General features: G+C 50.3%; 1 protein-coding gene across 1 annotated transcript in view; it reads right to left on the reverse strand.

Moving 5' to 3' along the window:
• Positions 1–24,972, reverse strand: part of Myo10A (unconventional myosin 10A) — a 118,412-nt gene that overhangs the window by 21,050 nt on the left and 72,390 nt on the right. The window contains exons 24-38 of the mRNA XM_072284133.1: positions 23,566–24,518; positions 23,312–23,426; positions 22,452–22,526; positions 22,294–22,364; positions 21,973–22,080; positions 19,386–19,845; positions 17,322–17,605; positions 15,405–15,770; positions 14,171–14,531; positions 12,681–12,841; positions 9,940–10,075; positions 8,226–8,448; positions 6,951–7,044; positions 5,208–5,258; positions 3,928–4,297 (exon numbers count right to left, since the gene is read on the reverse strand). Coding sequence (XP_072140234.1) covers positions 3,928–4,297; positions 5,208–5,258; positions 6,951–7,044; positions 8,226–8,448; positions 9,940–10,075; positions 12,681–12,841; positions 14,171–14,531; positions 15,405–15,770; positions 17,322–17,605; positions 19,386–19,845; positions 21,973–22,080; positions 22,294–22,364; positions 22,452–22,526; positions 23,312–23,426; positions 23,566–24,518 — 3,828 coding nt within the window. The remainder of the gene's footprint in view (positions 1–3,927; positions 4,298–5,207; positions 5,259–6,950; positions 7,045–8,225; positions 8,449–9,939; positions 10,076–12,680; positions 12,842–14,170; positions 14,532–15,404; positions 15,771–17,321; positions 17,606–19,385; positions 19,846–21,972; positions 22,081–22,293; positions 22,365–22,451; positions 22,527–23,311; positions 23,427–23,565; positions 24,519–24,972) is intronic.

Below are 24,972 nucleotides of genomic sequence, written 5' to 3' on the forward strand. Positions count from 1 at the left end.
GTCCTGAGCCTATGTGTACGCACACCAGTCTGTACTATTCATTATTCTTGCGCAAAAACTTGTAACGAACTCGTCATCAACTCGTAACCAACTAGACCACTGCAGGATTTTCCTTGCCTATACGAATGCATGAATGGACACAGTTGACAAAGGAATATCGAAACGTGCCACGCGAACGGCCGCCATTCACCAAGGGGCTCTCGTCAATCGACGTCGAACGTAACGACACACCCCGAGCATACCTTGGACGGCGAGCACGAGCTGACCGACGGCCTTCCTCGTCTGCGCGGCCGCGTTCCTGAACACTTCGGCCAGGGCCCGGGGCCGGTCCGGAGACTGACCAGCCGCGCACAGCATACCGCACAATTCACACCTCCATACACGGATCCACTGTCCACTGTGCGTCGTATATCCCCCGTTGCAACCGAGGCAGGAAACGAGGGGAGGGTCAGTGCGGTCGCGCGGGGCGTGATGGAACAGACGCTTGTCGCACCACGAGCACCACCACGACGCCAGAGGAGGCCGCTGTCTTCGTCGTCCCGTCAGTGGGCCACGGCCGCACGCAGAGCGCAGCCACTTCGCGAAGCAGACCCAACCCAGTGTCCCGGTGACGCGGCCGTGACGCGGCGGCCATTGTGCCTGAGCCCTGAACCGAGCGCTCGCGTCGGTCCCTTCCACGGTTCGCCCCGCACATCGGGGCGTGTCGTACACGCGAGCGCAGGTCAAGCCGAACGTCGTCGCGGCGCCGGCAGACAGACAGACGGACAAGCGGTGCGGCGGCGAAAGCCTTCTCCGCCAGATGGAGTCAGGCGACGGCACCTTAGTGACGTATACGAAGACGTACAAAAGCAAAGTTCGCAATAGGGGATCAGAAAATTTGGTTGTGGGAGTTCATTGTGTTTTCTTTTTTCTTTTTTAACCTAGGTGCGACATTAGGCAGTATAATAGCAAGAGCTCAATGGCGCAACCCACCGCCCCGTTCCAAAGGGGACGCTCATAACATCCATCCATATATAAGTACACTGCGACATTTTATGAAGCCCCCTGGGTCCCAACCCAGCCCCCCGCCCAGCCTGGCTCCGCCATTCCCACTCCAATTTCGATTTAATGAAGTTGTTTCCTCCTCATCTACAAGTAGTAATGGTCAACTAAAACGGGGCGACGATGAACGGATATTAGAGCTCTACAAGACGGCTAAAGAAGACGGCCGAGGCTAAGCTGCTGAGGGCGCTTGGAAAGAGCCAGACTACTGCATTTGCCGGATTTACGATTACTGATTACTGTACTACTATTAGATTACTATAGTTGCCAAATTTAAGATCCAGATTTACTGCAATTGCGCAATGTTAATGAGAGCTGAGAAGAAATCAACGTTCTTGCGATCTCTCTGCGAATTTTGAGCAAGAACGGTACAGCGGTAGGCGCAAGAAATTTTAAAGAAAATTTTCAGCGAGATGTGCACGTCCCTCAGTGTAGTATAACTTGAATATAATGAACCCGGATAAAGCGAATTCTTTTGCATTTATGACAGGCGAGGCTTAATGTTTGAAACATATGTGAAATAACTCCGCCAAGACACACTGTTCCCCCTCTAGCAATACGAATGGGAACAGACAAATTGATTTAAAGGAAGCATGCTGGTTAAACGAACATTTCCCCTATTAAACGTGTTCGGTGACAAGGTGTTCAACGCAAGAACTGCTCGTTACAACTTAACAGGCCAGATTCGAGACTACGGATCACGCGGAACCGTGGCTTGCAAATGCCACGATCCCTCTCACATCGATCGCGACTGTACTCTCTTGCAATTTTTGTTAACCACAACACGCGAGCGTCGACCTAAATTCGTTCTAACGAACGCCTCTCGAAAACTCGCTTAAAATCGTTATGGATGCGTTCGAGTTTCTCGAATGAACTGATATATCGAAGCATTTTAGCGTATAAACTTGTGTTATAAATGGGTTTGACTGCAGACCATACCTCCGAGTTTGCGCCGGCAAAAGAGGCCCCAAAGACGGACGCCACGTGCGTAGTTTTCATGTGAGGTCATGGACGCAGCCTGTCACCGGGCAAGTGCTTAAACATCGCGACCCCGATGACATCAGTGCACCCCATTATCACGCGTACGCCGTTTTCTGACGGTGGTCATGATACAGTGATAATACAGCGATAATCCGGTGGAACTCTGGGCTAGTTTATATGGTTCCATTGGTACATGATGCACTTTTCTCTGCGTTTCGTCTCTGTCGCGCTGTCACATACGAAAATAGATAATCCGGCGAATGATCATATCGCCGTCATCGATTTGTCACTCGGCCCAAGATGCGTCAGTCATACCGTCAAGTTCATTGTTCGCGCAGCTTCTCGACGTGCTAGTGTACAAAGATGGCGGCCCCGATGCATCATAAGGAGATATGCGCTGACCTCATCGAGGTCGCCATGCCATATACTGTTGTACAGCCGGCGCGACGAAGCGCTTAGTCATCTAGATCCGCTTATCGCCGGCAGCACAGTGGAAGCTGTGAACGGAACTGCAAAATGACGTACGTGACGTCATGCGAGTACTCCGCATGGACTTTTGTGAGCCATCTAAACGAAATGGTGTTGCCAAGGATTAGCGATATACCATACACATCGTGCGCAATCTAGAGAACACGGTGAACTTTATGAACAGATTTCCACTGATAGATTTCGCCGTCTGGAGTAACGACTGCGCGCCAGCTTTCACGTTGAAAAACATCTGAGGTTATCTCTGCAACCAGCGCGCGGACTATTCCACTGCGTCTCAACAGGAAGTATAATGTGGGCAACGAAAAGTAAAGATAAACAATCGAATATGCGCACTCATTCTTTTGTAAGGGCAGTATAGAGCTTCGCGTAATGCGAAATTTGTGGTTTCGATCTCACCTGCGGCAAGTCGTTTTATTATCCATCTTAATTTCCCTTTGATTCGCAATGTCTACCTTTCAAGTAAAACTGCAAATAACTTCCCCTATATGCTTTCCTTGGCTTCGTATGGCTGTGATTAAAAAAGAAAAAAAATCGGGCTGTTCGGTTCCGCTTCTATGCTATATGCACCCTTTCCTGCTGGTTCATTGCACGTCAGATTAGATTAGGGCGTCAATTTTGCCGTTTAAAATACATTAGAGGTCAGTCGAATTCTCTTAGCTATCGGCTATGCGTGAAGACTTTCTTAGATTTTTCATCTCGAATTCTACAAAAGCGCAGGGGGTGGGGGCGTATTTCCCGCCAAAACGCATCCATTAGACTGCCGTCGGAATGCATTCAAGTTGGGCCTAAAACGAACGTATACCAACTATACGCGAGTACTGCTTTCTTGACAAGTTTCATACATCGAATTTTTCAGAAGCGCGGGCCACATTACCCGCCGAAAACAAAACACACATGTCGAGATCGAGGCTACAACCACATCTGCCGCTGAAATACGCGCCTTACCGCACGTTTCACACGCAAGCCATTGCCGAGAAGCCATGCGCAACAACGTACACGAGCAAGCCTTCTTTTCCTTTTTTTTTTTTTTTTCGTCGACGTGCTCACCCATTGTATTGCGGCGAGCGCAAAAAGTACTACGACTGCACGCAATTACGCGATCCACGGCGAAAGGAAAAAGTACAAAAAATTATAAAACGTGGGAAACTGCGAACGCCGCAAGATGACCGACCGACTGACCCACCACTCCGGACACACAATGGCCAACGAGATAAAGAAGACAACAATAACAGAACGAAATACAAAGGCGATCCTCTTCTCGCTTTCTTACACGCTCTTTCGTACCACCGCCATCGTCGGGGGCTATTACGTATACCATAGCGATCATCATCATCATCACTCCCTAACGAGACCCCCGAGGAGAGCAAGAGGTTTCTCGCTGGAAGCACACACACAAAACACGAAACAGCGGCTGACCTTTGTCGAGTCCGGCGCAGCGTTGCTTGATGAGCCGGATGAGCTCTCCCTCGCGGAAGCTGAGCAGCGTAGACTCGGTCGTCACGTAGTCGGCCACCGCTTGCACGTACTCCGGCACTTCCTGCGCGAGCGAGCGAGCGAGGGAACGGGCGCTCGCAAGCACGAACGAAAGGGGACCACACTGGAGCACGACGCCCACCGCAATGACCACGGCAGCGCGATGGCGATGGAGCGGCGGCGACAGCCACACGCGCGCGGACGGACAGGGCGACAAGCACGCACGCCCCACGTGATTAGAGTTTAGAGTCACGTGACACGAATCGCGCGCGCGAACACACGCACTGTGGTCTTTCTGTTTCATTCTTTTTTTTTTTTTTTTGCGTCACATTCTCTCCATTCGCTCAATGCGATAGACAGATAGATGCCGAGCGCCGTTGCGAAAACTGCTGGGCCTAGTTGATTCAATGGTAGGGAAAGTGAACCGAGTTCGCGCTTGCCCTAACGTGATTGGTCAGAATTGCGCTTTCGCTGACGAAAGCCCGACTCCGACCAATTACGCGAGGGAGAGTGAACGGTTCGTTTGTTCACACGTTACCGCGATTGCCTAGCAACATGGCGGCGGCGAGAACAGCGCAGACGGCCTATTTCAATCCAAATTGGCTTTTGCCACTAGACCGTCGTGATAGGAACAAATAGTTTGTAAAACGAGCCATTATAGTTGGTTCCATCTCGCGTTACGGTCAAAGCACTAGGAATGCTTTATCGTCATTATCGAGACAACCTGTTTGTTTTGACGCTGCTAGGCCTTGAGAGACGGCACCGACTCGTGAAAGTGTGTCGATTACCGCCTCGCAGACGGCGTCATATCATTAGTGTTAGCGACGCCGTTAAGGCATTCCCTGCAGAGTAGCACGTAGGCGAACATACGCTATAGCTAACCACTCCACTTTTCAATAAAGAGCTTACTCCCTCTCTCTCTAAACGCGCAATCCATCAGCCCGTCATTAATTTGATTATGCGTACTGTAGCACGGTGCGCGACGAGGGTAAGCGAATTTCTTGGCGCGTCTACCGTGGAGAAGCGGTGCGCATGCGTGGGTTTCGGTAGCCGCGCTGCAGAGGACGTGCTTTGAACGCGCCCGACGAGTTCCGTTAGGTTAGTCGACTCCGGCACCACGTTAGACTCGCGACCCATGAATCGCGTTACATAATTACTGGTTTTCCAAGTCTCCAAAAGAATGCAGGATTTTTAGAAATGGACGCTCGGAAACCGAGGCTCACCTGAGTGCCTTCCATGACGAAGCGACGCACCAACGCTTGAATGTGGCCAGCCTTTAACGACACGAGGGAAGGGAAAAGAAATAGAAACGACACGAAGTTTCATTCGATCGCAGCAAGCGAAGTTCAACATGTCAAGCGTGTTATATACAGTATGAATATATGATGTGGATATATACACAGCGCGAAAAGACAGTACGAGCGCTTTGACCGCCTGAGCCAACTTTTGCTCTTTTTTTTTTTTTGCGCTGTGCAGTTACATCCAGAAGTCGTACGACTTCGCCCACGCTTCTGCTCGCGATTCTAAGTGCGAATCGCTCACAAAGGGCGGTAAAATCAGACTAGTGCGGGAAATGCAGCGAGAAGGAGGAGCGAGAAATGGAGTTGATCTGAACGGCTTCTACGGAGAGCAATTATGTTCGAGCTTCATTAATTAAAATGCACTAAAGAGAGCAGAAAAAATATTTTCTCCGTTTTAGTAAATTACCCTGCCACAATACCAATAAAAACGCTACTCTTAATTGCCGTGGTGCGAAGAGGTTTGGTAAGCCAGCAAGGACTCAAATACGAAAGGCGAGTGGCGCCGCCACTTTCAATTTCTAGCACCAGCTCTCGACGTGACGTCATAAATTTTGATAACTCTTACTCGGACCTCGTAAACTCTTTACAGGTAATGATAAAGTGCACTGTATTCTAAAGCGTAGATCCAAAGACTGAACTTAGCCAGTATTTAAGTTTTTGCAGAGCCACAACTGCCTGAACAAGAAAAAAAAACTACATTGAGATCCGTGACGTCACATTGTCGTCGCAGGGGTGTCGATGCGAAATTTAAAAAAAATGCAACTTTGATATTCGTTTTCCCTTTACATAATTATCCTAGTGCCACGAAATTCAAGAGAATAAAATCTCGCAACAGTACTTTGTCAGTATAAAGTGATTTAATGTTTCTTTGTAGTGTCCTGTAAAGCTTTGATAATGTTCCTGACGCCGTGCCGAACATACACATACATACATACATACATACATACATACATACATACATACATACATACATACATACATACATACATACATACATACATACATACATGCATGCATGCATGCATACATACATACATACATACATACATACATACATACATACATACAGGCACGTACACGCGGCATGCGTGTACTCGATATCTGCCTTCGTTCCGGGATATCTGTGGATAATGACTCGCGAGATCGCCTTTCCCGCAAGTGCTTGCCTAGCATAAACGACACCTTATGCCCTACATTAGTGTGCTCGGTGAGGGAATGATGCCATCTGAGTAAGCAAGTGAACGCAAATGTATTTCTGAAGAGTCTCATCTAATTGAAACGGCCCTTGCACTTCACAGAGGCTGTTCGCGCCCAAACGAAGTGGAGGTGTTCCCGGACCAGCCAGCAAGGTTAAGGTACAGCTTAAGTTGACCACAAACTAAATTATAGGTTTTTACGTACCAAAACCACTTTCTGATTATGAGGCACGCCGTAATGGGGGACTCCGGAAATTTTGACCATCTGGGATTCTTTAACGTGCACCTGAATCTAAGTACACGGGTGTTTTCGCATTTCACCCTCATCGAAATGCGGCCGCCGAGGCCGGAATTCGATCCCGCGACCTCGTGCTTAGCAGCCTAACACCATAGCCACTAAGCAACCACGGCGGGTTGACCACAAACGAACATCTTAGCACGGGGTCTATGGAGGCCACGCTGTTAGTACCTTCGGTGAGTAGATGGTCATCCACCCTCCGTGCCTGAGAAGCAGCTGGAGCGTCCGCGGTCTGGCAGCACTCACGTCGGCGATATCTTCGAATCTGAAACACGTGACCAGTAAAAGAAAGGAATACAGTGTTCTTTAGCAGTTCTTCAATATGACCTGCCGGTCACGTAGTTCACAGTTCACAAGCCAGTTAAACTTAGTGTCAAGAAATAGTAGAGAGCTTAAGCTTGTCCGCATAGAAGTAACCTTCATGGAACACCGGGTTATCGGAAACTTTACCTTCAGCAACAATGCTAGTAGCGACATCATCTGACGCTTTGCCCAACCACAACGCGTCAGACACGTTTTCGTGTAATTCGGGTATTCATGTCAAAGAACAGTTTTAGGAAAGGTCGCATGTTAACGAATATGCCGCTGCCGACACTTTACGTCAACAGCCAAGTAGAATACAGTACACGAGCCCAGGCGCGCACGTTTACATCTTCAGCAACCATGTATTCCGCTCAGGACAGACAATACGTGAAACTTCGTTAAACTTAGTGAAGCGTTCGTGTTGTCATCCTTTCGTTTGTTACCCCTGTACCGTTCGCGGTCTTCTTTTTTTTTTTTTCGCTATACAGAAGAGAAGCCCCGGACTGGAGCCGAACCTTCGAGATGGGGACGCGTCTCCCGTCAAGGCAGCAATAAGTTGTCTCGACGAAGTATATAGCCTCCTTGCTGAAAACTTGCCTCCAGCTTGAGCCCCGAGGCTCCCGGAGCCAAACCTTTGAGATGAGGACACGTCTTCGTCAGGGCAGCAACAAGTTGTCCTGACGAAGACTGTAGTCTCCTTGCTGAAAACGTTGGCTCCAGCTTGAGCCCCGAGGCTCCCGGAGCCAAACCTTTGAGATGAGGACACGTCTTCGTCAGGGCAGCAACAAGTTGTCCTGACGAAGACTGTAGTCTCCTTGCTGAAAACGTTGGCTCCAGCTTGAGCCCCGAGGCTCCCGGAGCCAAACCTTTGAGATGAGGACACGTCTTCGTCAGGGCAGCAACAGTTGTCCTGACGAAGACTGTAGTCTCCTTGCTGAAAACGTTGGCTCCAGCTTGAGCCCCGAGGCTTCCGGAGCCAAACCTTCGAGATGGGAACACGTCTTCGTCAGGGCAGCAACAAGTTGTCCTGACGAAGACTGTAGTCTCCTTGCTGAAAACGTTGGCTTGATCCCCGAGGCTTCCCTCATTCGACCCTTGGTGCGAGGGCTCGAAAAAAAAAAAACTCTCTGCGCTGCTCCTTACCGGACGGTTTCGAGCACGCGAAGCTGTCCCGGCGGGTCCCTCTTGACGAGCCGCAGGCCCGAGTGCGCCACCGCGACCATGTGCACGTCGGGCAGCTGCCGGCCCCCGGACGCCGGGAACATGCGGCTGAAGTAGAGGGGCAGCTCGCGCGCCGCGTCTACTACGCTGCGTTGAGCCTGCACGGGGGTCCGAGTCTCCGCCGAGGGGCTCACGCCCAGAGAGTCTGCGCGTTGCGCGTAAAACGTAATCAACAACAACAGCAACAGAAAGAGAGAGGGGAAACCGAGGGTACAGAGGCGGCGAATTCAAAGCAAACGAGGGAAGAGGGTGAGAGAAAAGAGGAAAAGAAGGAAAGAGAGAGTCGCTATCGAAAGCGTGTCGCTTCGTGCTTCCTCGCGAACAGACGTCGCGGGCAGCAGGACGGAGCGGGTAAGCGGATGGCATGGCGCATGTTCACGAGGTGCTGGTTCGTCGAGAAGACCACTTGTCAAAAAGCGTCCCTCTGGCTGTATTCTGGGCGACCCTTAAAGGAATACTGACACGACAGTTTCGACGTTCTAATAATAATAATATTACTATTATTTGTGTTAAATGACGGTACGTGACTTCGAAACCACAGAAAAAAATACCAACAGGCATCCGAACGCCTTAAATAATTTACTACACTAGCTTTTCCGCGGACAGTTCTGGTTTCTTCTTTTTCCAGGGGGTGTCTTGTGCGTAATGACGCCACGGCGCAGAACGTAGTCACGTGGGAGCAGGGCATCGCGACATTCGGGTACTCGTTCCGATTGTCTTCGCGGTCTGTTATGCTGCTGCGTCGGGCCTCGAAATGAACAGCAGCACAGCAGACCGCGCACAGCGAGCCGGAGCTGGCGCCAAAGTGTCGCGATGTCCTGCTTTCACGTGACCGCGTTCTGCGTCGTGACGTCGCGATGCATACACCTTCTGAAAAAAAAAAAAGCCAAACCGAAATTCTTTCGTAGAGAAGCCCATTATAACAAATAATTTAGGACACTCTAACACTTGCTAGTATTTTCTGTGGATTTTCGGTTTCGTGGACCATCACTCACCGCAAGACAGAAAGATGGTATATCGAAAAAGTTGTGTCAGTATTCTTTTAACAGGAACCTATAGCAGGGTGGCCGAATTAGGCTAGTCTAAAATTCATCTTAGTAAACAAAACAGCGCAAAGGGTGGTCAAGGACGTAAACGGGACGAAGACATGAAACTCGTCTTCGTCCCTTTTACGTGGTTCCCCGTGTTTGCGCTGTTCACTTATATAATGGAACGGACGCGCGTTTTTCAGCTCTGATTTGGGGGAATGGTATTTTGCAAGGCCATGCTACATGTAGTCTGGCGGCTTCTGTCAAGAACACAACTTCGCCGTACGGGAGGGCTTCAAGTTTTTTTTCCCCGCTCCCTTATGTTGCCCAATATGAACGACAAAAAAAATTAGTGAATCTTTAGTGAATTAGTGAACCTTTAGTGAATTAGTGAACCTTAGTGAATTTAGTGAATTAGATGCCAAAACGTCGCGATTCACTGTGCAAATGATTTCCGCCTTCTCCGGAAGCCCACCTGAAAAGGCGGGAAAGAACTATCTTTGACGGGCTAGTTCAAGAAGGAATGCGTCCGAAAAAAAAATGAGATACAAAAAATTAAGAGCTGGCATGGAGTTGTCTTGGTCGGTAGTTCGAGTCCCGTGTCTCACCGCATAGAGTACGTAGCCTGGCGGCTTCGTCCTCACGGAGCCTGATGCAGGTCGGCCCGAAGGCGTCAGCCACCACTTGACAGAAGACCAGGTGCAGGGCCTGTGGTTCCTGCAGCTGCTCGCCGGGTTGGAAAACCTGCGAGGAGGGCGTGGGTGCGATACGAAAGAAAGAAAAAAAAATAGAGTGAGATCTCCTTACAAGGAGGTTGACATTACAAAGCATATAGTAGGTTCTTTTTTGTTTTCTTTTTACATCGACTACACAGAATAGAAAAAGAAAAAGGATTGCACGTGGCAGTAATGGTTCTATTCCTCGAACTTGATTGCTTGACAAGGCGGTCGTTGTACTTGCAGAATAAATCGAAATGCATAACTGACTCACTAATTACTTCGTAGCACGTAATGAAATTTAAGAAATGTAGCCAATAAGCTCTTGCAAGGTTCGTACACTTCTTGGAACGAATTCTGAGGATGGCACCGGTTTCCTGATATTCGCCGTCAAACTTGCGTTAAAAATGCACTGTTGTTCCTCTTTCCTTTTCACTAAAACACTGTTTTACGCACTAGCGCCAGTGTATTTCATCACGCACTTTGCGAATGAAAATCTCGAAATCGGTGCTGTACTGCCGGGATTAGTTCCGAGTGAACACGCCTAGCGAACTCACCGGCTACAATTCGTAAATCGCAATATGTGCACCGTAATTGGTGAAATTTGCGAATTGGAAAATCGCTAACTGTTCGATTACGCATTTCGACTTTTCTTTTTGTCCAAGTAATGTCCACCGCATCGAGCAAATCAGTTCAATGCTTACAATTGTGCTATGTACCATGAGCAAATTTATGAAAATTCTCTACAGTATAAAAGTTTACCTATTGTATAACTACAGGGTGTCCCAACTAGCGTGCACAAAGATTAAAAAAATACGCAAATGCCACGTTGCTGGACAGCACCAAGGTAATAAGGTTTGCCGTCACTTGGAGATACTGAGAGTATATTTCGCGTTCCGACTAATTGCATAATTAGTCTTAATTAATCAACTTCTCACATATTATAATTACATGAAAAGTGTCAATGAGAAGAATTGTTGAGCAACATTAAAAACTGCCGATACAGCTTTCTGTTGCTCAATACGTGCTACATAACAGTACTTTTCCGAGAGCGAAATAAGCGGCCTTCTTCGACAAAAGAAACGCAAGAGAGTCGTATGACGATTATTGTTGTGGGGCAAAGATACGTCCCGAAAGATGTGAAGTGTTTTTGGAGTGCATAAGGAGCGTAAGGGTGCCTTCATCACCCTTTCCTGTGAAGACATCGTGAGTTGGACATTCCAACAAAATTGTCCGTTCCGGAAAAAGTGTTCCGCCATCAACGCGAGCAAGAGCACAGTCGCGAACGGCCCTCTTTTCGTAGATTACACGTTGCTTTCAGGGCCCCCAGCGTAAGTGACAGCGCATACCCGTCTACCCGCAAACATTGTCCACTTCGATATTGACCATTTATTGGAGGTTTGAGACGTCTCTTTTTATGATGCACGAGAGTTTCCCTTGTCGGCGTTCACAAGTGTTGTGTTTTGATGTTCTCAGGTCGTGTGAATGTGTATGTGTGCCTCAATTATCTTTCTGTCCTTGTTTTGTACATTGATGGTGCTGTAATTATGGCTCTAATCAGTTCTTCTTTCCCCCCTTTCCCTGCTGTAATAGAAGTTTGTTACAATGTAGGTTTCACAATGAAAGATAATTTAAAAATCTAAAAAAGCGGGATAAATGGCTGCGAGAGTCATAGCAGCGAGCTAATGATCGAACTTTGCAATTGAGAAGTTTCTCCGTTCGCGACAGGAGATAACCATCTCGCATGGTTTAGTTGCGCTGGTGCCACATTGGAACAGAAAAAGAAAAAAGAAATCAATGCCTTCAGCCCTGTCTACGTTTTCGAAACGAAAGCTTCTAAAATATCATGTTATAATCATGTTATGGCACTGAGGTTGCTTTCCGGTAGATGCATGGCTTCTGAGATCAATATTGTGCACGCGACATCCGACGTGACCGTGGCAGAGGCCAATAACAACAGTTCTCAATGAGCACGTGCAAGTATATTAGTAGTTTCGATATAACAAAATGAATCTGGGCACGAGTCGTTACAGCTTCACGTACCCCCGGATCTTCCACTCGACAACCGTGTTGATACAGCATGCGTCATATCCGCCGGATGTACCGTCATCATAAGTTGGAATGAGAACACGAAATAACTTATCAGAACGTCCGTTAGGGCGTCATCACATGGAAGTGCGACGTTGAATAACTACGTTAGCCTGTTTCTAAGCACAGAGCAGTCCCATGTGTATTCGCTTCGGAGTCTGAATTAAACCGCGGTTACAGGTGAGCATGCAGGTGAACCTTGTTCAAATTCGAATTCGTGCGGCCAGTACGTGCGGCACGAAATACACGGATAACGCGAAATCCCTGTTATTGCGACAGTTCGCACGAAGCGCGACGGTCCGTGGGTGTACATCTGCCACGAAGAGCGCTAATAATAGAGAGCTTTAGCTTAGGGGACGCAAGCGGCTTGCGTACGCAAGAACTAGGGGCGACGGTACTGCGCATGCGCAGACCCAGACGTATGTGCCTGCGCATGCGCAGTACCGTGGCCCCTAGTTCTTGCGTACGCAAGCCGCTTGCATCCTCTAAACTAAAACTTTCTAATGCCGGTTTCCTTCGTCGTAAATGAGGAGGCTCGCACGCACCTCTTTGCGTATCCTGAGTCTCCACTCGACCTTGGTGTAGGTGATGTAGGGGGCGCTGCTGGGCGGGTACAGGCGCGTCTTCAAGTTATCCCTGGTGCGCACCACCGGTGCGGGAGGGGGCGCCTCGTCCACCGGCTGCAGGAACTCGGCGCAGTCCTCGACTGCGCAAGAAAGGTACAGGGCCGTGATGTTTCGAATAGCGTCGTCGTCTCGACGTCGAGGCCGGTAAAGTGTAACAATTCTATTCCAGTTGTTTTCCCTCTCGGTGATTCGTCAGTGGTTCAAGCTGCGATCCGCTTACGTCATCGTCACGATTGGCCGGTCGAGGGCGGTGATCTTGCTCTCTAGATTCAGGGGGAACGAGTGTTATATATTCGTCTAAAATCCCGTGAGACAATGTAAACTTTGTCTACCCGTGATGTAATCTTTACTGTAGTGCACAATCTGTGGAGCTGCAGCCATTACGAACTCGCAAAGTTAGGGAGTTTTAGCGTGTCATTATCCCACAAACATGTTGTACAGCTTACGCCGAACCCACAGCACGCAACAGTTTGAAGACGCGGCTTTGCACAACACTTCATCGCCATGAAGTTGTGCACTAGGACACGCTTTACGCAAATAAACAAAAAAGATTCTCAATCTCGGCTCGCCAAACCTCCCCAACCTTTCGCGGCGCGTAACCCACTCCGAATAGTACCCGACGAAGCAGCACGATATCACGCTCAATGGCCTCGCGCTTGCTGCAGCTTATCCCGTGGATAAGATTCTCTAAAACTCTTTATACCCCAATCGCGGCTCACTTCAATCTGCCCAATTTTTCAAAGCGAGCACGCTAATCCGGCGATAATTACGGAGGCACCCATGGTGTCCCTCACACTAGATGGCTTCGGCCTTGCGACTACCCATGCCTTTAAGCAGCTTCTGTATGTCTATCGCTAAATCGCAGTTCACTAAAGCTCCCAAATATTTCACCATGCGCATAACGCCCCGACGGCACCCGCCGTGGTAGTGACGATGTCAAACTCGATAGCCTCGGCCGTTCCGCTGCCCCTCACGTCGAGCAGCTTCTCTAAAACTTTCTATTGCTCAATCACGGCTCAAAAAGCTGTTAAATGTTTGATCCTACATAACTCCCTCCGGCGTTAATCGCGGCGGCACTTACGGTGTCTCTCACACACGATAGCCTCGGCCTTGCTGCTACATATCCCGTTAAGCAGCTTCTGTAAATATGTCTATCGCGGCTCACTAAAGCTCCCTAACATATCATCCCGCACACAACGCTAGGACGGCAGCCGCCATGGCAGTGCCTCGAACAGCTTGGCTGAAACTCACACTCGATGGCCGCGGCCTTGCTGCTATGTATCCCGTTAAGCAGCTTCTGTAAATATGTCTATCGCGGCTCACCAAAGTTCCCTAACATATCTTCACGCACATAACGCTAGAACCGCAGCCGCCATGGCAGTGCCTCGAGCGGCTTGTCTGAAACTCACACTCGATGGCCTCGGCCTTGCTGCTACCCATGCCGTCGAGCAGCTTCTCCGTGTGAAGAGCCATCGGGTGGCGTGGCTCCCGGTGACGGGGCACCACTGGTGTGGTGGGCATGCAGACGCTGCTCGAGGCGGCCACCGACGAGGCGCCCGACTGACCGGATCCGCCTCGTGGTGGAAGCTGCTGCTGTTGAAGGATCGACTGCTGCTGCTGCTGTTGCTGCTGCTGCTGATGTTGAGGCGGTGGAGGCGGCGGACCCAAGCCGGCTCGGTCGGAAGCACGGGGAGGCCGCGACGACGCCATTTCTCGCATGTCTCGCATGTCTCGCATGTCCCGGACGTCTCGCATGTCTCGCATCGGGAGCTGCGAGCACGACAACAAGAGACCAAGCGTGAGATAAGTGTTGGATGAACTAACATGTTTCGGGTTCCTCCAGGGGTACGCTGCTCTATAGGGTTCCCTGCTAAAATTACTAGGAGCAACTCCCGCGCTGCGATTGTTCGGCTACCATGGGAATGCATGCATACCATGAGTGCATGGATTTGTCTAATATTTGTGCTTGTCGCTTTCAGACATTCTATTGGTTTGATTCCCTACGCTTTACCTTCCTCTATTTTCCAAAGTTCAAAGCAATCATATTCTTCTAACGCATGAAGGCTCTATGCAGCCGCATAATCATTGCTCATTTTTTGAATTTAGGACGAAATATTTTGACGAATATAATCAATTTAAAGAGCTACGAAGTCTTTCGAAGCCAGAAAGACTACGTTCGCGCAAACTTGTACTAACCGTCTTTTCCATGTTTGGTTGTTCATGTTCAGCTACCAGTTGTAAAAAAATCGTTATCGTTTTGGGATGCGCGACAAAGGACCACAGAAATATTTTCCCTTGAATTCGCTATTTTTCGAGTTCGTATTTGATTGCACCCCACGAAGATGACGTGTCGTTCAATACGTCCTTCCTGGTTGGACTAAATAGGATAGAAAGTTGGGCGAGTTGGTACGGTAACATGATCTTGGATTGTAGCGCGAAGTGACACGGACAGGGACTAGCGCTCGTCCTGTCTGCTTATAGTCTCTGTCCGCGTCAATTCGCGCTACAATCCAAGATCATGGACTAAATAGTTTTAAGGAAGACACGCGTGATCGTACCGCAATGCTAGTAGTACACCCTAGGGAAGAAATCTGCGCTACAGGGACACACATACAAAAACGGGGCCAGAAGAAGAACACGAACCTGCGACCTCCTCTCCATCTTCTGGATCTTGGCCTTGACCAGGTTGTCGAGGCGGAAAGAGTGCGCCTCCGATGCCGCGTCCTGCCAACCCAGCTGTCGCTCCAGGGCCAGCTTGCGCTCCTCGCGCAGCTTGCGGTTGTCGCCGCCCGGGGGCGTGGTGGGCGTCGGCGCCACGGGCAGCTCGTCCTCGCGGCGGCGCCGGCTGGAAGCCCGCGATCGCACGCTGTGGTCCATGGTGAGCTGCTCCAGCTTGGCCTTCATCTCGGAGCTGATGCGCAGCTTGCCCACGCTGCCCGGCCGTGTCTCGCCCTCGAAGGCCCGGATGATGGGCTCCTCGTCGCCGCCCCGGGTGCGCACGGACTCCGACTGCGGCAGGTGACAGAATTTGGGGACGTTGGTTTGGGTTTGGTTGTTTGGGTTTGGGTTACAGTTTGGGTTAGTTTGGGTTGGTTTTGACCGTTAACGAACGCCAGCGTTAACTGACTGACGCACGCAGGAGCCGGAGAGAAACTGCTGCTCCGCGCGCGCGCTCGGCTGCGAAGGAGAACGACGACGTCACTACAGTGGCGCAGCTAATCCGCAACCACCCAGACAGCACGAGGCCTTTTCACTCCGATCAGCGACGTCATGTTACGTGGCCCGACTGCCGCAGAGTCTAATGTGGATGCTCCCGAGTAGGCAACAGTGTTCTTTATTTAAAAAAAGATCACTGTTTAAAAATATAATTAGAAGTAGTTCTGTTTGATGCATTTACGCACAAAAGTAACTGCAACGCCAATGTATTGCGGCATACACTCTGAACATTATATATATATACACAAACAAGAAGAAAGGGGGTTAAACGAGGGACCCGATTCTTATTAGTCATATCATAAGAAGTCAACAAACACTGACACCAAGGACAACATAGGGGAAACTACTTGTGCTTAATAAATGAAATAAAGAAACGACACATTAATGGAGGTTAAAGTGGATGAAAAAAAAGAACTTGCCACAGGTGGGAACCGAACCCACAACCTTCGCATTTCGCGTGCTCCCAGGCTTCTACTACACTCCCAGGCTTCTACTAGGACACATAAATACCCAAGAAAGTGGATGGGGAAACGGCGCCGCGGTAGCTTTCTTTATTTCATTTATTAAGCACAAGTAATTTCCCCTATGTTGTCCTTGGCGTCAGTGTTTGTTGGCTTCTTATGATATGACTATACGTATATAACTTCTGGAGTCCAGAGAATTTTTTCCGAGTGGATACGCCTTGTGAACTGACCGTCTACAATTCGTAAATTGCAGTGTGTGCTGTAAAGTAATTAAAAATAATTTAATTAAATGGTAATTATCAAATTAAGCATTGTGATTTCTCATAGAAGTAGAGGTCACCTCAATGGGCAATTAATTTGAAAGGTTAAAGTTGTGCTGTTTGCACCGGCAATATTAAAAAAGAAATTGGTGAAGCTAAAGAAAAGCACCCTGTATACCACACCATGCTACCATGTACAATGCTATACAGTTCTGTGCACCTGCCATGCAGGTACATGACAGGGTTAAAGGGGGGGATCAGACGCCCTGCTTTTATTCTTTAGAACTGCAGCGCAGACCGCCCCTTACCCCCATCTTTTGATACCCATTCTGCTACACTATAGCACAGACCACCAGCGTGGTATAGAATTAACACCGTTTATCTGATCTGTGCGTTACACGACCTGCCTACACATGCTACCACTGATGGGATGAAATTCTGGAGACTGTGAGATGCCGCCATATTGCCTGCTATGACTGGCTCAAAACGCGGCCAGGCGCCCTCCAAAGATTGGCTGAAGACACAAACATGGCAGAGTCTGACGGCGGTGTATACAGAGTGGTACACCTGCTGCGAATCTCAAGCTGACATGCCATTCAGTGCAAGCCGCAATCACTGACCTTGGGTGAGCCGGCCTCAGTGCCGCCGGCTTCCATGTCCTGTATCTCGGGAAAGTCGACGAGGTCCTCGTCTTCGTCGTCCAGGTCATCAAGGTCGTCCAGGTCGTCGCTGCTCGAGTCGTCCTGGAGGCCCGCCGCGCGCCGCTCCTCGCGTTCCTGACGCCGAAGCCGCTTGAACTCGAGGAACGACGTCGGCTGGCCCGGCAGGCAGTTTCCGGACTCGTCACGAGGCGGCGGCCAACGCCACTTGCCGATGCGCACCGTCTTGGCGCGACCGTAGACGTCTGCACGATCGTCACGTGGCACCGATCGTATAAGATCACCCTCCCCTATATACGGCGCGCGAGCTGTCTCTGTCCGCCACGCAGACAGAGGGAGACAGAGATAAAGGTACACGCTTCAGTGACGTGCTTGAGATCTTAGCCTGGCTGTTCGCCTGACATGCTACTCCAGGTGTTGAGAGAGAGAGAGAGAGAAAGAGAGAGAGAGCAAATGATAAATGAAAGGTAGGGAGGTTAACCAGGACTGAGCCCGGTTGCCTACCCTACACTTGGGAAAGGGAAAAGGGGACGGAAGGATTAAAAGAAGAAGAGAAAGTCCACTGGGGATACCGTTCAGTCACTCAGTCCGCATCCCAGACGCTGACTCAATCCGGTAGCTAGGTGCTGGGTGATGATATATATATATATATATATATATATATATATATATATATATATATATATATATATATATATATATATGCACTCTAGAGGCATTTACAAAGTTTCGTTAAGGCTTGTGGCCCGCAAGAACGTCAGCAGCGATTTCGAGGCGTGTATACGCGCAGGTGATGCTTCGCCATAAGCCGAGAACGTGCCGCAATTCCAAGCTCGAGGCCCGTTGTAGGTATAGCGCCGCCTTCAAAGACTGTCTCTCCGACACGTAGCGGCAGCGGTAGCACATAATATGATGCAGCCACGCGGACAGTAACGCGCCAGCCACGGCCGGTCAGGCGGAGGAGACGCGCGCCCTCCTCCCCTTGCGCGCGCTTCATCCCCAACTTACAACACCGGGCTCGCGGGAAGACGGCGCGCATCAAGCCACCGTCCTTCCGGCTCACCACGCTTTCCCTCGCACTCACAGCATGCGGCGCGCGAGGCGCGATTGAAGCTTATCGTACTTTGACTTTAAAGGAACGTCACGGCGACGGCGACAAGGATTTGCCTGGAATGTTTATATTTATTTTTTATTATTTGTAAAATACTGTCAGCCTTACGCAAGCCATTACGGGGAGTAGACGTGTAGGTACACGTAGGGGTACAATGCACAATGAATCAAACTATACATCAGCAATGACAACCGATACAACGAACAGTTGCTATAATAATTGCTGTCGCCCTAAAATAAAATTCAAGTGTCCGGTGGTGGGATCGAGTCTCTGACCACGAGCACAGTAGCCCCCATGCTCTACCTTCAGGCCGCGATCCTGTTGTTCATTGTTGCCTGGCACATTATAACAATACAGAAGTCGCTAAGTGTTAATGCACAGCAGCAACACATACGTAACATTTGCAGAAAATAACAAGTGTGTAGAGACGTGAAAGAATTCATCTACATTATCTACATTAACCAACAGTGCGTGGCGTGTATCGTTTTTTCACCTTAGACCTGTCGACTGACGCTCTTCATAGCAAAGCCATAAACCGGGTAACGACGGTCATTTAGGAGCCGGCGGTTCAAAGGTGATTTGACTGGATGAGATTACTTCATCGACTTGAGCGGCAGGCAGCTGGATTCTGTATAGCGAAATGTTAAGTTCTGAGTGAGGACGGGGGTCCCACGGTATATACACACACTTGCTTTGAATGACTAACTGCCCTCGACTGACCGAGTTTCAGGTCCCATTTATGTCTATATTTCGGTCTACGCAGAGTCCACCGAGATCTGCATGACATTTGTTATGTCATTGTTCTCGCTTCTTTCCATAGTCTCGTCCCGAAAACGCGCGCATCTACCGTGTCACGGACCCACACACAAAGGGCGCGTAACAACGCGTGCATTGACCAAGACAAGGCCACTAACCCTGATACTTGGCCATGGTGGTCGGCGACATTGGCGGAGGGGGCGGAGGTGGCGGAGGAGGCGGCGGAGGGGGCGCGCCGGTCCCGCCGCCGGCTCCGCCGTCTGCCTTGAAGCGCAGCTCGCTGAGAACGCTGCCGAACGCGTCCCTGGGAGACGCCCGGGTCGCCGCCGTGACTCCTGCGAAATGTGACGACGGGTGCGCCGTGGTCGCCGCGATAGGGGTCGCCGCCGTCGCCGCCGCTGGCGCTAGAAGCCGTTGCTGTGCGGCTGCGGTCGGGTCGATGGTTGGGATGGACAGCGACAGAGGAGTGAGACCGGGAATCGTAGGGCTCAACAGCTGTTGTTGATGTTGCTGCTGTTGCTGCTGCTGGTGGTGGTGGCTCGGGTCGCTCGCGCTGGCGGCACGGGCTAAGAGGCCACCGCCCCCGCTGGTACCGGGTGGCGGAGAAGCCGCGGGAACCTGCGTCGCGTAGTTGCGGTCCGTTAAAATCAGCCGCACGCGCGGGCTATGGCGACACGTCGCTGCTTGTGTTGCTGCAGAGAGCATATCAGGGTTTGAAACTGACACGTGGCTGACCAAAGTCGCGCGTTTATTGGAAGTGGGGGCTAGCTGCAACGTATACTATGGCTTGATAACGGGGACGCAGGATGTGAAAGAGCTCTAAATGTGGAACGTAAGCGAATCGGTCACCGCTCCCCTGAGAACTTACGACGAGGTTGCTTGAGAGTGCACTAGTGCACCAATAAGAAAGAAAAAAATGAATCTTTGGATCTGAACCACTCCGCCAATTTTAATATCAAGATCTGGAGTAATATAAGTTTCACCTCTCTCTGCTTAAATTGGCAAGGTGGAGGATGCTTCATCAAATGGAAAAGCTGTCATTCACCAGACAATCTAGTTTACATTAGCATATAGCATAGCAGATAGACTGTGTAGTGTATTATAGTATTTAGTAGAGGCGTTCGGTATACAGCACAGTTGTCCTGTGCCCGGCCGCGGAAGGGCAACTGCCAGCGAAAAGCGTCAAATGATTAACGTAAGCTCCAATATTGTCATTGCTTGGCACCAGTCTACAAGTGTACTCACACGAACACGCACTCGACGACGGCGACGCACCTACAGAAGCCAACTGAGAGTGGCCTGGGGCTCGGCATGGTAAGCTGACGCGCTAACCTTGGCTGATTGTGGCTGACTGAACAATGAGGGACTCACCGCGTTCCGAGCTCGGCGTCGAAGCGCAGACAACGAACGCTTGTGTCCCAAACAATGAGGCGTCGAAAACAATAGAGGGTTACTATACCCATCCCGATGTGCGTAGCGGTTCATTCCTGTGTGCTGTATCAGTTTATGAGCGGTTTAAAGTCAATCTCCGATTCGTTTAACTGTTCTGACTACATTAACCTTTTGCAACTTATTAAAACAAAAGCTTTCTTTGCCTACTTTCCAGAGGGTTCAGCGTGGGTTGGCTGGACGGTAGAGTTCTTGGCAGGCAGTTTCAGCGGGGGTTTAAGAGGAAGCTTTAGCTCGGGCCCAACTCCGATGCGACCTATTCAAATACATGTAAAACGCGAAAACGTTTTTCTGAGATAACCCCTGGACCGATTTTAATGAAATTTGTTGCACTTGAGAGAGAAAGTTAACTTCTAGTGACTGTTGGAAGCGGAATTTTGATTTAGGTGTTGGATTTTGTTCAAAGAATTTTCGAAAATTCGGAAGTTCGAAAAAAATAGAAGAACGAAGTTTACAAATTCATAACTCTGCATCAAACACAGATATCGCAGTTCTGTAAACGGCATCCATTAGGCCATTGAAAGCGGACAAATTTGATATGTCATTTTATATCTTACGTGAATTTGTTACGTTGTTTACAAAGGTTCTGCAAAAGCTGTATATCCGCATTACTAAATTTTTTGAGATTCATGTATAGCATATCAATTTTGTCCGGTTTAGATGTACTATTATATGCAATTAACAGAATTGTATTATCATTTTTCGTTTCTGAGTTGCAGAGTTGTAAACTTGATAGTTCCTTTTTTTGAAAATTCGCGATTTTTGCCAATTTTTAATAAAAAATTAAAGACGTAAAACGAAAATTGGAAACCAACAGTTACTAGATTTTAAGGTTTCCTTTTAAAAGCAACAAACCTCGTCAAATTTGGTGCAGTGGTTGCTGAGAAAAACGAATTCTCCTTTTGCATGTATTTAGATAGGAGCACCCGAGCTAAAGCTTCCTCTTAACACCAGCTGTTGCTCATTAAAGAAAAACCGTGGGATTTGAACGAAGTTCACCAGGCGCAATAGCTCGACGCTCGAACTATTAGCCCGCAGGCACGGGCTTCAAACGCATGCTTAACTCTCAGCTTTATCCGTGTTCTCTCGTGGCAGCTACCACCTTGAGGCAATGAAAACGCTCAATGCGCGTTAGTAAAGCGATAATACAAGTTTAGCGCCGAGTGCGACACCCAAAAAACGCTTCTCTTACGGTCATTAAGACATGTGCATGGGTTCGGCGTGATCTTATTTTAGCTCTTTTCTTTTTTTGCTGTGTGACATGTTGTAAACGCACTGTGACGAGAACCAGCTTACCACCGATGACTGGAGCAGCTGCTGAAGAGCGGCGCTCTGCTGCATCAGCTGCTGCTGTATCTGCAGGTTCTGCTGAACGGCGTTAGCGAGGAACGCTCGTTGCTGAAGCTGAAAAAACAAAAACAAAAAGAGAAGAAAAGTTACGAGACAGCTCCATAGCTTATCTGTAAAAATAAAGACATCGTGTGGCTTTAAGTCATCGACAGCTCGTACAGATTTACACCTGGCGAGGTTTTTATCACTGCTTTTCTTACAGAAAACCTTAGGCTCGCCGAGGCCAAGTGTAAAGTGGAACAATGCATCGCCAAAAAGGCTTCGAACCTGCATCATGTGCTGCTGAAGAACCTGCTGCTGGATCAGTTGGGACGCATCCACAATCGGCACGGTCATGCCTGTTGAAGTAGAGAGAAGGCATTGTCAATGAAACAACGGCCGTGTCACTCGTTCACCTTTCAGGTTGGTTCGAACTGACCACTCACCCGAAACGTTGTACAGGGGCAGGTTGTAGAGAGACGCTGCATTCTGCTGGGCTCCGGACCCGCTGGCTGCGCTTCCTGCATCGATGCCAGAGTTGAAGTAAATAGAAGTGAGCATCCCACATTTGAACGGGTCGAAGGTTTCACAGGAAGACGAAGTCTTGAAGCGATTGACAGCGAGCGAGAAAAGGGAGGCCTCACAGCCTGGAGCGAACGTTTCGACCGAGAGACTTCCCGAGGAGTTGCCGGCGAATGCATTGAAGAAAACAGCCCCCCCCCCCCTGTCGAAGCGTTCGTTCCAGGCTGAGGCTTCTACTGTGTGCCCAGCGGTGATCAGTTCCCACATTTGAGCAGCTAAACCAAAATAAACTGCATAACTTACCCTCGCATTCGGAAACGCACCTTAATTTAAATGCTAAGGTTGACTTGATCTAATTGACGCCTGACACGGGAACGTGCCGAAGGCGCTCGTTGCGTTTCCTTGGGCGCATTGACGACAGGTGTAGTTAAAATCAAATCGAGCATGCGGTTCAAGTTAAGATGCACTTCTGAATGCGAAGGTTATAGAATTCTAGGAGCAAAAGTCTAAGCTGCAGTTTTCGGTTCGGCGATTCTGTTACACTTTAAGGGTGCGACGTCATCCGGAACGGCTTATAACTATCTCATTATGCCAGTGGCGTGACTGGACGCAGAGGGCAACTGTGATGTAGTCTACTTGGTTTGCCACTTCCGCAGAGGTATTAAAGTAGCATTAACCTAAATAACATTAACTTATTATACTACATCCGGTGTAGTATACTAAGGCAGTAGAACAAATTCGAACCCAAGACACCGCCGCTGACAAGTGAAGCACGGCCACCTACCGGCTGTCATGGGACCTGTTGAAGGGCTCTGCATGGCCTGAAAGCCAATCAGGGGCGAGACTAGTCCACTACCAAGTCCCAGGTTGGCGCCCATGGTCAGCGCCCCGCCAGCATTCTGCAAGCATTTCCAAAGAAGAGAGGAGGGGGAGGAGGTGCGGGCGATATATGTTAGGAGGGGAGGAATATCGGTGGGATCAGGCTGCTGGAGGAGCCCCAACCTCCTCCAGTAACGGCACCAACAACGGGCAGGGTACCTGCGCATCCATCGACGGCCCGTCTCCCTTGAGCGCCCTGGTCAGCAGCACCGGGTCCTGAAGCGAGCTCAGGCTATCGTCGTCACCGTCCCACGCGGAGTCGTCGCCTCGGAGCGACGCCGCCAGCGACCTCGCGTCGCTCAGCTCATCGAGCCCGCCGTCCAGCAGGACCGGGTTGAACAGGTCGTCCAGGTACTGGTCCAGGTCGGACGTGTGCGACGGTATGCGCACGTTGCGCACGTGCGACGCCAGCGACGGCGCTTCGGACGTGTCCGACAGCGCCGAGCTGCGGGCGCAGTCAGACGACGTCCCGGCTGCTGCGGCAGCTGCCGCCGCGCGGCCGGCCAGCTGCGCCTTCGCCGTGTGCAAGTGGGGACCCTTGCGCCGTGCGGCCTGAACGGCTGAACCGCCGGAGTACTTGACGTAGCGCGTCGCGTCCGTCGTCCCGCTCCTGGCGTCCACTTGCGGGCTCTCGCTGCGGTCGGAGCCGGGACGACCGTTGAGCGGCGAGTCGAGCATCAGCTCGCTCGCGGTCTCGGAGGCCGACGGCGGGACCATGCTACCTCCGGTACTCCGGGAGAAGTACCGCTCGTTGAGCACCGACGCCGAGAGGCCCCACGACGTGCCTCCGTCGTCGTCGTCGTCATCGGCGTCGTCGTGGTGGGACCGTCCCGAGGGCGTAGTGCCCGCGACGCCCGCGGCGTCGTCCAGGTCCGGTCGGTGGTGGACGGTGGCCACGCAGCGCTGCTGCGCCCCTCCGGCGGAGGTCGCGGCAGACTCGGCGCGGGCCAACTCGAAGTAGCGGCCATTGAGGGCGCTTCGCTTGGAGAGGGCGCTGTCCGGGGGTCCTTCGTCCAGGAGATCCTCCATGGAGCGAGACCGGGCGTGAGAGGAAGAGGCGACCGAGCGGCCGCCCATGCGAGAATCGCGGCGGTCCAGGGAGCCGTCCGTACCTGGGGCGTGAAAAGGAGATTAAAATGAAGGAACAAGACGCGGGCTGCGCATGCGCGATCCGAGCAATATATACACAGACAACGTTACTATAAATGGAGGACTGCAGCGAGGACTAACTGGTCAGCCACCCCGTCGTTAAGACCATCTATGCGAACTCTAGGGGGTTTGAAATGCAGCTATTGTTATCTAAACATTCAGGCGGTTCTTTCATGGGAAACGAATGCATTGAAGGTACCCAAGCAGACAACAGGATCCAGGACTTGTGTAGGCGCCACGTAAGGCAACTGCGGCATAAGGCAGGGAATGTTGTGATCTCACGCTAGGTGTGCGCTGGCTGCGGAGCAGGACTACAAGTGAATGACTACAGCTTAGCGATGTGAAGCTAACTGCGAATGGCGTGCGGAACGATGCTATGCGCGCAAAGAAAAGCTAGTAACTAGATGGACCATTGAA

The sequence above is a fragment of the Dermacentor andersoni genome, chromosome 8 (assembly GCF_023375885.2).
Source record: "Dermacentor andersoni chromosome 8, qqDerAnde1_hic_scaffold, whole genome shotgun sequence".
In the NCBI taxonomy this organism is placed as follows: domain Eukaryota; kingdom Metazoa; phylum Arthropoda; class Arachnida; order Ixodida; family Ixodidae; genus Dermacentor; species Dermacentor andersoni.